Source organism: Dermochelys coriacea, chromosome 18 (assembly GCF_009764565.3).
Source record: "Dermochelys coriacea isolate rDerCor1 chromosome 18, rDerCor1.pri.v4, whole genome shotgun sequence".
Classification (NCBI taxonomy): domain Eukaryota; kingdom Metazoa; phylum Chordata; order Testudines; family Dermochelyidae; genus Dermochelys; species Dermochelys coriacea.
Window position 1 is genome coordinate 12,494,136 of NC_050085.1, and position 14,633 is coordinate 12,508,768.

The window sequence follows — 14,633 nt, forward strand, 5'->3', positions numbered from 1 at the left end:
GGCACCCAGCTCTGAAGGCAGTGCAGCTGGAGAGCAGCAGCTGTAAGCAACAGCACAGAAGTAAGGGTGGCAATACCATACCATACCATGTCATGCCATCTTTACTTCTGCACTGCTGCTGGTAGCAGCACTGCCTTCAGAGTTGGGCTCCCAGCCAGCAGTTGCTGCTCTCCAGCTGCCCAGCTTTGAAGGCAGCACCCCCACCCCAGCAGCACAGAAGTAACGATGGCAATACCACAATGCCCCTACAATAACCTGGTAATCCACCACCACAACACCCTTTTAGGTCAGGACCTCTCCTGTTACAACCATGAAATTTCAGATTTAAATATCTGAAATCATGAAATTTATTATTTTTTAAATCCTACGACTGTGAGATTGACCAAAATGGACTGTGAATTTGGTAGGGCTCTAGTCATTGTATAATGTAGTGTGCTACCAACCAGTCTGCATCCTGATTGGCCACCAGCCAAGGGTGGTATCTTACATATGCAACAGGATTAACTCCTATCCTTTAGCTCCATAACACAGAGGGCTGCAGAACTGAAGAAGCAGAATTTATGTAAGTCTGACACTCCAGTTTAGGGCAGGCAGTGATGCATCACAAGAGTGAGCACCTTTTACAATATTTATTCCATAAATCTGCCTATCCTATCCCTTAGGAAAAAGCTAAGATCTGTTCTAAATGGCAACATTTATTCATGGTAAACAAGTATGGGTAAGCTAGATAAATTAGAAAAGCTTGAGTTTATTTTTCTGGTTCATTCTATAACTAGTCTACTCCCTCCACTAGATTAAATCACCCTAAAAATTCAAAGACAGTTAAGATGCTAACGACCAATCCTCTTTTCTGTGCCGTCCTGGATTGAAACCCCAGAAGGCTGATGCAGCAACTCTAGATGTTGTCCCACATCTAGATGTTCAGTCCCAACCTTAACCAAACAGGAGTATCTTCTATGACAATTCTAAGCAGTGTCCTTGAGGTATGGTATTGAAATACTGCTTCTGTCCACATTACCCACTCACCTGCCATAGTGGAATACAAAGAGCAAATGGCATGCCACCAAGAAGTGTGCTAGCTGCTTCAATGCTCTGGTTTTCTAGGGAAGTTCAACTTTTGACTATACTCTTCTTCTCCCCTCCCACCCCCGAGGACATCCACAGCATTTCTTGCTCCTGACCTCTCCATCCTAATGGCCTCCGTCTTCCGCAGCTTCTCCTCCCATGTCTCATTCAGCTCTGCAATGATCTTCTCCGATTCCTGTGTAAAATCCCAGTATAGAATTAACAGACTGAAGGGGGATGATATGGAGCCCCCCGATTTAACACCACATCTCAAAAAAACAGGGCTAAACAAGTATTTCAGACTAAACGTGATCTGAATTATTAGGACCCAGCAGCAAATACTCAAGTGCTAATTTTAAGCCTCATCATCAATGCAAAGTTATTAACACAAAGTATCTCTGGGCAACCCAGACTCCTCCTACAATACCCATTTTTGCAGAAACCTACAATAACTAAGAACCTCTACCTTTGAAGTCTACTGTTATTCCCAAAGCTCAATACATTCGTACTGGCCAGGGCCTGACCAGCCTAGTGATTAGCTACAAAAAACCCTGCAAGCAGCTTCAATTCCAAGACACTGGGCTATAAGCATCCAGAAGATTATATAGTCAAGACATAATGGGTGCTGTTTAAGTCTCCAGGAAAGGAATCTTGCTAGACAAAGCAGGAACAGCTCCTGTCTGCTGAGAATTTTTTGCCTGTAGCAGTCTTGATATCATAATAACTAGTAAGTCTCCGATTTTAGTATCTCGTCCTGTAAATTAGTTTGTAATGCATTCTGGAGCCTTCTGGATGAAAAGTGTTATATAAATGGGCGTCATAACATTTATTATTTGTTCTTGCATATTCCTGGAGCTATATGTATACAACTTGAGCGCCAAAGACAATACACAACAGGGTATGGTTAAGGATGCCACATACCCAAAAATCAGCTTCATCATAATGGACAAGGTGACAAGTCAAATGCCTTCAGCATATGATACATACCAGGCTGTGTAGTTTGTACTTGCTGCACTTAGGAAGGGGTTATTTTTACCAGTTTCACCTTGGAATCTGCTCTGCATTCTCAGCCAGTCAGATTGATATTCTAGTCCAAGCTATTTCATAATAAACCTCAGCCCTTAACCTACACTTCCTCAGCAAAGCTACATTCAAGGACAAATGTGCAAATAAATAAAGAGCATATTTTAAACGTATTGTGAACAGCTGGCTGCAAAAGGCTGTGGCCAACTGTTTACCAAAAGTAGCCTTTTGCGGACTTGCACCAACCACATTGCTGTGCAATAGACTGAACCACTGATGGTGGTAGAGGTGATGAGAAAATTAGGAAGCTCATTAGCCTTCCCTTTTCCATTTTTTAATCACCCTCCATGCTCCTCTAGCAATGTAATCTTTCAGGAATGCAGCTCCCTCTCTCCCTGCGCGCATGCGCGCGCGCACACACACACACGTGCACACTCATAATGGAAATATTAAAGAACACATCTGCAAGCTACAGCACAAAAGACTGAAAATTTATCTAAAAGCAGGATTAAAAATGAACAGGTCTGCCCCCGAGGAATTCTCTCCATTCATAAAAGAAAAAGCAGAGTTAAAGCATTTATGCTTCAGTGGAATGCACTGCTGCATTAGGGATACACAGGAATGAAAGCAAAAAGTCATACAGAGACTCTTCTCCCCTGAATAAAGCTGGGGAAGGGAAAAATTTCTCTCAATTCAGCCTAAAGTTGTATTAAAAGAATACATTTTAAATCATAAAACCTCCTCAAGGACTCTGAGCCCTTGTACGCGACAAATATTCAGATCAAATACTTATCATAATATATGCAGGCCAACATTAAAGTGATCCTTGACTACTGTCACTATTAAAGCCAAGTACAGGCAACAGAACCCTCATACCATAGAGACTCCCTATGAGGGAGGCATGGCAATTAAAACTGAATTCCCTCAGCCCCATAAATTATCACTTCCTATATCACCTTCCAGACTTCATTCCATTTCTGACACACACACACACACACACACACACACACACACACACCCGCCCCTCGCCCAAATGGGCATCTATTTCAAGGAATTCTGAGGGCCTGCTGTCTTTAGTCCAGCCCTTCTATCAAATCAATGGACTAGCGCTCTCAGAGAAAGTTTGGCATAAGAGCTCCAGCAGCACTGGGCAATAGGTTGTCAAGTGTCCAAGAATTTTAGTAAATGAGGCTGTGAGCATCAAGCTGAATGGGGGCTCAATTCTCTCTCGCTCTGGTACTGAGGACCGAGCAGGACACTAGTAGCTCCCCATCCCCACAATAATCAGTAAGATTCAGTGTGGCATTTACTACCACTGTAAGAGGGTTTCATCACCATCTTACAAACCTGAAGCCAACAGCTTCTCTGGCAGCATTTTTTCCCAAGAAGCTTTTCACAGGAGCCTTTTCAATAGCTACAGCATTTACATAGCTTTAGGACAAGAGACCATTTCTTTTCTCTAGACAGAGATAAAGGGGAATGTTTCTTCCCCTCTCCACTCCATCCAGTGTTTTGAATTTAGAGAAACAGTTATTTCTCTACTCTCTGAAGCAGCTTAAGACTAAAGCATAATGTATGACAATGGAGCAAAGTGGAAGACATCAAAAATCTCACCCAAACAGGAAATCACATCTGTGTAAGAAAATCCAGAACTCATTTTACAGGCACACCTCCCCCCTCCCCATTTATTCTTTCTTCTTCCAGAAAAGCTAGTCTGCCCAAAATCCCACAGGGGAGCAAAAATAAAGGTATCCACAAGTTTAATTCCGTTTCCATTTGTTTTTGGCTCTAAAACCCCTCAATACTTGTAGTCATTAAGTTGTCAAATTGTGTTGCCCTTCCCAGTGGCGTTTTACAAGGAGAAATTGCTTTGAATATTGATGGGAAAGGAAAAAGACTTTTCCCTGGCAGCCTCACTCAGATTTCAAACCACCTTATGAGTGTTGGGTTTTTTTAAATCTGGTTTATAGACGTCATTCAGTGACTGGGTGTCAGGGGACTGCAGAGACAGCGCCATTATCTCCATGGCAACAGCAGGTTTCTAATGGAAGGAGGATGTGCATGTATTCCAGCCCATCCAAACCCCCTCCCCCCCAGGCAGTGTCTCTTGGAAAAAAAAAAAAAAGACATGAGAACGCAACACTCACATTCAACATAGCCAGCTTCCCCCACTCACCCACCCATGAGGGCTTGGAGCTTTGGTAAAAATGAAAGAAACCCTTCACTGTAATGCACTTTTGATGCTGTTCAATTCACACACATTTAGGACAAGGCTCCTATTGTCTGGATAAGGCAAGCTATTCTGTGTGCTTCACATTTTAATCTGTGGGGGTAGGGTGAAGACAGTGACAGAGTTATGCTGTTCTTTTTTTAGTTTGGGCACATTTAGGTTTTTTTAAAAGCTCATTGCATTGGCCAGTTCAGGGAGATGCTGAACAGGTCTCCCAAAACTCCCCTTGGCTACTCTGCTATTCAATCCTCTGTTGTTACCACATAAGATTGTCAGCAAGTGTGCATTTGGATTATATAGTTTGCTCTTGCCAAGTTTATTTCATTGTGGCTAAAGGCAAAATCAAGCCCAGATCTTCATGAATGAAAAGCTTATACATGAACCCACTCCCCATCTTGTCCAACCCAGCTTCACTTTCTGGGGTGTAAAGGCAGAAATAGAAAGGCATAGGTTATGTTTTCATAGGAAGTAGTACAGTCTGTTCATCTCCCCATTACCCAGCTTCCCAGTCAGCCAAAATTACATCCGGCTCAGTCTGCAATGGTACATACCTTCAAACGTTCAATGGCTTCCTCTCCTCCAGGTGTAGACATGATCCTCTCCTGTATACTGGACACAGATGTTAAGCCCACCTGACTACTGAGAGAGCAGGAAGATGGAGATGCACTGAGGGACCCCATGGAGGCTGTGGAAAAATTGCCAGGGCGTTGATTCTCGGAGGCTAGCAAGTACCTATGTTTATTGTTCTGAAAATCTTTCAGATCTGGGAGACAGACAGACAGAAGGGAAGGCAGAAAGGAAGAGACAAGGAGCAGAGAAAAGGGAAAAAGGAAGACAGGAAGGAAACACTAGTGTAAGAGGAAAGCATTTAAGCTGCAACACAGACAAGATTAATAGTTTTAGATGGCAGTTCTGAAACAAATCCTTTAAAACAGATATCCCCGAGATAAAAAGTTCCATTCAGTCCTTGAGAACTGTAAATAAGGACTCCAGTGTAAACTAATGTTACCAGTAAACTCCTGCCAAAACAAAGTCAAACAGTCAACAAGACACTGTAAACCAAAAGGATCCCCCTGATCTAGGTAACAGCTGTGCACTGCCCTATTCGATACCTTCAGCCTTTTAACACAATCGGGCATTGTCACAGTGATGAGCTGTGGAGCTGAAAGCTGGGAACAGAGATGGCCAGTTATCAGGAAGCGTACTACTGGGCCAAAAAGCCTGAGCTGCTAAATTCAATCAACCTCATAACTAAGGAATCTGAAAGGAAAACAGTAATAAAAATCATGATTTGCTGAATCAGTCTCCAAAGGTAATACTCCTGCTGAGATGCTACACAGAGCACAAGAGTAACTATAACTGCCTGTAGGTCAAGTTCCCTAACAGGGTGCTGTAACCACCTATCCAGTCCTTGACAGGATGAGTGATAGGAGCATGGGCTCATGTTTATACCAACACCCGTTGTAACCTGTTGTGGAAAAAGGATCCACAATATACAATAGGTTACCTTTCTGCTCAGATACCTGTGCAAATGGCTTGAAGAGGTGGCACTTTTAAGTCTCTTGATCAGGACTTAGAATGAACACAGGGAAGCATTTCAAGAGATGCCTGGAGTTTGAGGCAGCTCCTATACTCTAAATACTGAAAACCCAGAAGGCCTGAAGATGTCTATGAAAGTGGAAAATACGGGTCATTTGTGTACCTTTCCTTCCATTAAAAGTTATCCAGAGACCTTTTACTCTGATCTGAATCCACTCCAAATACAGCTCACAAAAATCTTCACTTGTGTCAAAAACTGCTAACATGCAGATGTTAGACAATTAAGTAGCTCAGGCCTCACTGAGCGCCCTTACTCCTTTCTTCCCACCCAGAACAATCCTGCTAACATAACCTTCTGTCCTATTTCACACCACTTTAGCCTGTAGTTAGTAGCTGCTTCAACTCAGTTTGAAAACCGCCATCTGCAGATATAGGAATCGGAAAAATACAGAAGAGGGAGAGCTGCCAGGTGGAGGCAAGCGGGTAGGACAGAGCAGGGAGGATGGGGTCTTGAAAGGCCAACGGGCACATGCACTCCCAAGGGACAAAGGAGGTAGCATTTGCAATCACTTTGGCTGTTGCAGAGTCCATACAGAACCTATCGCTCAACATCATGCACATTTTTCTGGGTGATGCTGCAGCTGCTCATGGAGATGACAGATTTTTAGGAAACAAGCTTTAAGCAGCACCAAAAAAGGAAGGCCAGGCTGAGTCTTTACACCACCAGTATCTGAGTTCAGGAAATTTCAGACAGATCTTTTCTGTTCAGTATTGTTTTGGGGTGAGCAAGGGACTTTTGAAAAGGGCACAGGCAAGGTCCAAAACAAAACCAAAAAAGTCTGCTTGAGACTTGCCTACTCACCCAAACCCCCCCGCCCCCAAAAAAGAAAATCTACAGAGAATTCATCAGTTCACAGAAGCAAGACATTTCTCTGAAGTGGATTATAAAGGAAGTACATTGCCTTTCACAGAAATAGTTGGTGAGGTCAGAAAGAAAAGTGCTGTTTTACTGACTGTTGTTCTCTGAGCCTACTACCTAATCCTTATCAGTTTCCTCACATTAAGATTCCTTCCTCCAGAGGAAAACAAATCTATGTTCTAGACAGCAGCTATACTGATACCAAAGACAAATAAGAGTTCAAACAAAGAGATTGCTATCAGCACAAAGCACCCAACACCACACATGTGCAGAGGCTTTCAAAGAAACATTCCCTCGGAGGAAATTGTTATGGTTTCATTTTACTTTAGTTTAATGAATCAATTCTCAAATATAAAATATTAAAACACATTCTGGATAAGAAAATATGTCAAGGGGGAAGGGAACCGGTTTAACTTATGAACTTGAAAAAAAATATTCTAAAAGAAAATAGATTTTGAAACTTCAAATCAGAACCATTATTTGTAAAAAAAAAAAAAAAAATTATATTATATATATATATATGTTGAAGTATTTCCATCCTCAGTCTCCCAAAAACAAGGAAGCAATAGACGTATTAAAGAATGGTTTCAACTTTGTGCTTTTACCAAAGGATGGCTCAGTAAGGGAGATGGAGATTCATTTCATTTTCACGAAATATTAGATTCAGCAGCAACTGCTCTGTCTGGGATTTCCCTGTGAGGAATGCTGGCATGCAAAGCTCAGTTAAAAGCTGGCCCAGCAGAAGCAGATTAGCAAGTAGAGCTATAGAACCACACAATACACACATTTGCCTCCACTTCCAGAGTAATCATCTCCCATTGGATCAACTGAAGGGAAGCAAGAGGGAAATACAAGGAGGATCAAACTTCAGGATCAACAGTGACACAGAAAGGGAAGAGAATACTTGGCATTTGAAAAGACAAAAACGGTTTTCAATTTCACATCAAAATTTTTGTTTTGATTTGTTCCAATCCAGCAGAAAGTTCCGTTTTTGAACCTAAAACAAAGACTGCATCAAATGTGAACACTTCTGAATTTGAGCTGAGTTTTTTTCTTAATCCATTCTCTTGAACAAATAACGACAGAAGATACATACAAGTTACACACTTCGCATTGCCTGTGATTAAATCAGGGTCTTCCCTTCACAGGAAAATAAGCACCGAAAATCAGATAAACAAATGCAACATTCACTCTTTAAATACATTTTCACAGAGATTTTTCTACTATAAACTAAAGGAAAACCAGTTTGCCACAAAAACTAACACTAACACTTAAAGGCAGCTCCTGTAAAAGGAATTAAGTCACAGCCCTAATTCTCAGAGAATTTAGCATGAAAGATTTTAACTTGTTTTCTGTGTTGGAGGTGAAGGTCAGAAAAACAGGACAAATCCAAGACAGTATCATCAGAGTCTCTTTTGTCTTAAAAAGAAAAGGAGTATTGTGGCACCTTAGAGACTAACAAATTTATTTGAGAATAAGCTTTCACAAAAACTTATGCTAAAATAAATTTGTTAGTCCCTAAGGTGCCACAAGTACTCCTTTTCTTTTTGTGAATACAGACTAACACGGCTGCTACTCTGAAACCTGTCTTTTGTCTTGGTATCCTGAGACGTAGTATTAGCATTGGCAAAGCTAGGGTAATGACAGCACATAACGTGCAAGCTCCCACTATACAGTTCTTCCAACATTCCTCAAAATTTTGCCCTTCAAGAAGCTATTATTCCAAATGCAGAGCAAATGGTGTGATGGTTGTGCCATTTGGGCAATTGTCTTACAGCGGTTAACTATCATCCTCCTAGGGACTAAACAGTATCTGAACTAAAGGTAACAAGACGGGAGTTAATTCTTAAAAAAGGGATAGGGCAGGGCTTCTCAAACTGGGGGTTGCAAGGTTATTACATGGGGGAGTCATGAGCTGCCACCCTCCACCCCAAATCCCGCTTTGCCTCCAGCATGTATGGGGGGGAGGGGGGAGGAAAAAATCACACTCCGAGGCTTGCTGTGTGAAAGGGGTCACCAGTACAAAAAAGTCTGAGAACCCCTGGGATACGGCATCGTTTCTGTCCTCCTTATGAAGTTATTTTCCCCTCGTCACAGCTACCATCCTTTTCACAGAGGATGGGCTAATGTCTTTCAGAGCCCACCCAAGGCTGCTCCTTAATCAGGAAGGGTCATCACCACAGATTAGTGCAAAAGGGATTTCACAACCCCATCTCTTCAGCATCCTCAAGCTTTTCTTTGCAAGCAAGAGACAGAGGAGAGAGTTTGAATCTGATGTAGCAGAAACATAAAAAGGTGCTAGGACTTGTTATTTACAGAAGGGGATAGAGATGACTCACCAAAGCAATGTGAAAAATTAAGTTAAACTGTGAAGTACTGAAATTTAATGGCTACACCCCCTTCCCACACAAGCCCAGCTTTCTCCAGCTCTAGAGCCTTGGTAATTTGCTTATTTCCTGCAGCAGAGCACAGTCCCATGATGGAAAGGACTGGACTGCCGAATCCACTTACTATCAATAATATCTCCTAGCCCTTGGGCACGCAGGAGATCCTTGAGCCTCGTCACCTCCTCCTTCAGCTCACGCACCAGCTTGGCATTGGGGTCCTCGTTGATAACAGCATTGCATTTGATCTGCTTTGCACGATCTGCATATCTGGAAGTAGCCAAAAGACGTGCGTGTTTGGTTTTATATGGGACATATGCAGCAACTCTCTATAGTCCTATAGAAGGCCCTGCCTTTATTTCAGGCTCCAACAATATACTGAATCAAGCAGCTCTACCTCAGAAGTGTGTAGAGTAAGGAGCAGGAGCCACACTGAAAGGTTTTAAGCTCCAGCTACTCCCTAGACTCCACTGAAGTTTTAGGTACTCAAATACCTTTGAAAAAAAATCAGGCCTAGGTCTTACAAGTGAAGCCATTTTAAACTGGGTTCTCTTCATGCGTAAGATTATTTCTCCTTTGCACCATTAGACAAATTTCATCCTCATCTATAAGTACAGATAACTTGGAACTGGTCAAACTGAACTTAGCTGATTAAGTGAAGCAACTACACCTTTTCCTCTTGTTCACACACCACAGGATTGGGGTTCACTTTAGAATGATGGATTTTACAGTACACAGTGTAGTCCCCTGGAATGCTCTCAGTTTTGCCTAACGCATATTTCACAATAGGAAGGATGGGCACCTAGATACCCGAGCTGAAAGCCAAACATTTCCACTCCAGATGAGAGGCTAAAGTACCTTAAAGTGCTCAACGTTTCATCATAGTTGATATCTGCCGGACTCAGAGCAGCAACCATGGCAGTTCTGGAGTTTCCACCTATAATGCACAAGCAAGGTCCTAAATGAAGCTGCACTGGCACCTTGTAATAAGTATATTACTGAATGTCAGTATTTCCCAGCCTAAACAATATCCATATTACAGAGTGTTCAACAAAATTACACAAAGCAGTAATTACACAAAGAGTAAACCCAGGGTAAATGAAACAGCTGTAACAATAGTATAACTTAAAAATAGATACCTCCATATTTAATACCCTATCATACAATGGATTGAGGCAGAAAATTGCTATGAAACACATGAAAATGGAGGCCAATATTCAGGGGAATTTTTCCATAGTCAGAATAGTCATACCTAGATTTTCCCGAAGTAGCCATGTTAGCACAGAATCCCTGTATGGGATAAAGTCTGTCTTCTTCTTTTTTTTACTCTACAAAAAAGACGACACTTATTACTGAATAGTAGTATCTGGATAATGAAAAATTGAGTTTAGGCAAAAGGCAGAAATCATAATTGAACAGATCGCTTTTCTTAGATGCTTTAATTTTTAAGGAGATGGAAAAGTATATGCAGTTTATTGTAGAAAGTTGAATGCAATGAGAACAAGATTGGAAGAAGAAGTGGAACTTAATCTGTCGCAGGCTGCAAATTGCTGATTAGGACTAAGAATCTGGGGTGATCATGTCAATGTCTGGCAGCAGTTGAAGGGGGCTGCTATGTACACAAGAGAATCAGAGCACACATCAGAAGAGAAAATTATTAAGATGCTGGACAACAAGGCTGATAAAGCCATACATCAAATTCCATACACTATATTAAAGGACAGATACTGTACTGACCTTTGCAAAAAAAGTATACAACAGACTATGAAGATGATAAAGGAACTTTAGGGTCAGAGAAAGGAGAGGTTGGGGAAATGTAATTAGAATAGCAGCTCAAGAGGGAAAATGAGAAATGAAAGAGCTATAAACTCTAAAGGGATAGAAGACAGTGGATGCTACACAGGGTGACCAGATGTCCCGATATTGTCAGGACCATCCAGATGTTAGGGGCTTTGCCTTATGTACACAGGTATACCTCCACCCCGCATGCCACCCCCATGTGGCTTGATTTTTCACATTTGCTATCTGGTCATCCTAATGCTATGAGCCAAACAAAGGACTGGAAAATTAAACACTACCAACAGCATCACCATAAATTGAACCACACACAACTATAAATGTAGTTCCTCCATTTTCTTACTTTTGACATTTCTGCTCAACTACTTTACTCTCTCTGATTTTTATTTGAGCATAAGCTTTCGTGAGCTACAGCTCACTTCATCGGATGTATGCAGTGGAAAAATAGAGGGGGGAGATTTTATATACACAGAGAACATGAAACAATGGGTGTTACCATACACACTGTAACTAGAGTGATCAGGTAAGGAGAGCTGTAGCTCCCAAAAGCTTATGCTCAAATAAATGCGTTAGTCTCTAAGGTGCCGTAAATACTCCTTTTCTTTTTGCGGATACAGACTAATAAGGCTGCTACTCTGAAATCTCTGGTTTTGTTATTTCCTTCATCCATAAATTGCAATATAAGTGCTTCGGCTGCATTATCCCTCCTCCACCAGAGATGGAGCAGGCCACAAATAGTGATCCATCTAGGTAGTGTTTTCACACGCTACTTTTTAAAATCAAATTTGAAGTACAATCAGAAACTAACTGGAAAGCGTAAGATAAATATTTATATAAATGTATAAATGGACAGGTGAAGGAACCAAAACAGGATGAACAGCCCTGCTTCCACACAGAAACATTACTGACAGGTTTCAGAGTAGCTGCCGTGTTAGTCTGTATTCACAAAAAGAAAAGGAGTACTTGTGGCACCTTAGAGACTAACAAATTTATTAGAGCATAAGCTTTCGTGAGCTACAGCTCACTTCATCGGATACATTTGGTGGAAAATACAGAGGGGAGATGGATATACACACACAGAGAACATGAAACAATGGGTTTATCATACACACTGTAAGGAGAGTGATCACTTAAGATAAGCCATCACCAGCAGCAGGGGGGGGAAAGGAGGAAAACCTTTCATGGTGACAAGCAAGGTAGGCTATTTTCAGCAGTTAACAAGAACATCTGAGGAACAGTGGGGGGTGGGGTGGGGTGGGGGGGAGAAATACCATGGGGAAATAGTTTTCCTTTGTGTAATGACTCATCCATTCCCAGTCTCTATTCAAGCCTAAGTTAATTGTATCCAGTTTGCAAATTAATTCCAATTCAGCAGTCTCTCGTTGGAATCTGTTTCTGAAGCTTTTTTGTTGAAGGATAGCCACTCTCAGGTCTGTAATCGAGTGACCAGAGAGATTGAAGTGTTCTCCAACTGGTTTTTGAATGTTATAATTCTTGACGTCTGATTTGTGTCCATTTATTCTTTTACGTAGAGACTGTCCAGTTTGGCCACTGTACATGGCAGAGGGGCATTGCTGGCACATGATGGCATATATCACATTGGTAGATGCGCAGGTGAACGAGCCTCTGATAGCGTGGCTGATGTGATTAGGCCATATGATGGTGTCCCCTGAATAGATACGTGGACAGAGTTGGCAACGGGCTTTGTTGCAAGGATAGGTTCCTGGGTTAGTGGTTCTGTTGTGTGGTTGCTGGTGAGTATTTGCTTCAGATTGGGGGGCTGTCTGTAAGCAAGGACTGGCCTGTCTCCCAAGATCTGTGAGAGCGATGGGTCGTCCTTCAGGATAGGTTGTAGATCCTTGATGATGCGTTGGAGAGGTTTTAGTTGGGGGCTGAAGGTGATGGCTAGTGGCGTTCTGTTGTTTTCTTTGTTGGGCCTGTCCTGTAGTAGGTGACTTCTGGGTACTCTTCTGGCTCTGTCAATCTGTTTCTTCACTTCAGCAGGTGGGTATCGTAGTTGTAGGAATGCACGATAGAGATCTTGTAGGTGTTTGTCTCTGTCTGAGGGGTTGGAGCAAATGCTGTTATATCGTAGAGCTTGGCTGTAGACAATGGATCGTGTGGTATGATCTGGATGAAAGCTAGAGGCAGGTAGGTAGGAATAGCGGTCAGTAGAAACATTACTGACGTTTAGATCATTAAAAAAATCCCATGCAACCTGTACTTGGACACAGAACTGAAGTTTTCTTTGGATGTTAAATGCCAATGCAATTTACACTCCATGAGCCAGGATAAATATTTTATTTGTTGCAATTTTAAACTCTCCTGACAGACTCACAGTGGGAATGCAAAGAATAATGAGCCCATGTCTTGCTCAGAATACTCCTTAAAGAAAGGGTTATTATACAGTGGTTAAATTCTCCAGCACTATTATCAGGATTTTTAAATTTAGATAATAATAAATCTTAATACACAAGGGAAAGGCTCTCAAGCTAAAACTCACTTTCCCTTTCAGGTTGTAGGGATTTATGCTTTCTGGAAAGCCAGAAAAGCAATTTGGAAGAGACAGGGCTGGAGGGAACAGGTAGAAGGACATTTAATAAGTGACTCAGGAAAACGCAAAAATTATTAGGAAAGGTGACGAGAAGGGAGAGGTCAAAAAGGACAGTAAGACTGAGCCAATGAAATTAGAAACATGAGAACAAAGGGTGTTTTGTTTTATTGTTTGATTTTTAAGTAGCCTTGTACCTGGCTGCAGATTAGCAGGATCTGGGGACTGCTCAAACAAAAAACACAAGCTCACAACGCAGACAGCTCCCCAAGTCTTTAAGCATTCTGTCAATCAAGGTCTTCATAAAAGGTTATAAGAAGGATTCCTTTGTGGGTAAGGAACAGACTTCCCTACAAATTCCACTGTAAATATTTTCCATCCCCATCCTTCTTAGCTTCCCAACTTGATTTTGATACATGAGCAGCAATTAGGGGTCATCCATGAAAGAGCTCTGCAGAATGGGGTACTTTGTCATCTGCTGACATGTGCAAGAGAGCAGGGAGGGAGATTAGCATACATACATCTAGTTTCAAGTACTGCCAAAAGTTTAATTCTACAAGACACTAATATAAGATTTGATAGTGCAATAGTAGTTTTGACTAGATGTTATGTGAAAGTCATCTTACTAGCACTCAAAAGGTGATTACTGCACAAAAGAGTGAATACCAGCCTTATAAAAATTCTTTTCTCCTACTTGCCTCAGGTGAGTAACCTTTTGATGGACAAGAAAAGTGAGTAAAAACTGCACATCAAGACTTGTAAATTTTCCATGGCAATTTTATAAGGTTAGCATAAACAGCAACTTGTGAGGCATCCTTTGGAGCGAAGAAAAAAAGTATGGGAGACCACATGTAGTAAGCAAAGACATTAAGATATTAAGTATTCCTAAGAAAAATGTCACCCACAAATCAGGAGCAGGGATATGCTATAAAATTTTACTTATTCTTAAACATTCGTTACACCTGCATTTTTCTCTTTCTTCCCCAACCCTAAAAAAACATTTTTATTTTGAGTTTTAGTACCGATAGTCCTCATTACTTCATGGTCACACCAATAAGCCTCGTCACTAAGTAAAGTTCAGTCTACAACTCAAATCAATTTGTCATAAGAGCTCTTGACAGATCC

The 14,633-nt window shown here is 41.5% G+C and overlaps 1 protein-coding gene across 19 annotated transcripts in view; it reads right to left on the reverse strand.

Annotated features, from left to right (window-relative positions):
- KIF1B (kinesin family member 1B) overlaps positions 1 to 14,633 on the reverse strand; it is a 147,387-nt gene that overhangs the window by 80,723 nt on the left and 52,031 nt on the right. For 8 of the 19 annotated variants that reach the window (XM_038376612.2, XM_038376609.2, XM_043499963.1 and 5 more), the window contains 5 exons: positions 10,413 to 10,488; positions 10,019 to 10,097; positions 9,288 to 9,430; positions 4,870 to 5,003; positions 1,182 to 1,261 (listed from right to left, as the gene is read on the reverse strand). In XM_038376612.2, coding sequence (XP_038232540.1) covers positions 1,182 to 1,261; positions 4,870 to 5,003; positions 9,288 to 9,430; positions 10,019 to 10,097; positions 10,413 to 10,488 — 512 coding nt within the window. Of the gene's footprint in view, positions 1 to 1,181; positions 1,262 to 4,869; positions 5,082 to 7,561; positions 7,604 to 9,287; positions 9,431 to 10,018; positions 10,098 to 10,412; positions 10,489 to 14,633 lie in introns of all 19 variants that reach the window. The other 11 variants (XM_043499956.1, XM_038376610.2, XM_043499966.1 and 8 more) reach the window with 3 other exon arrangements.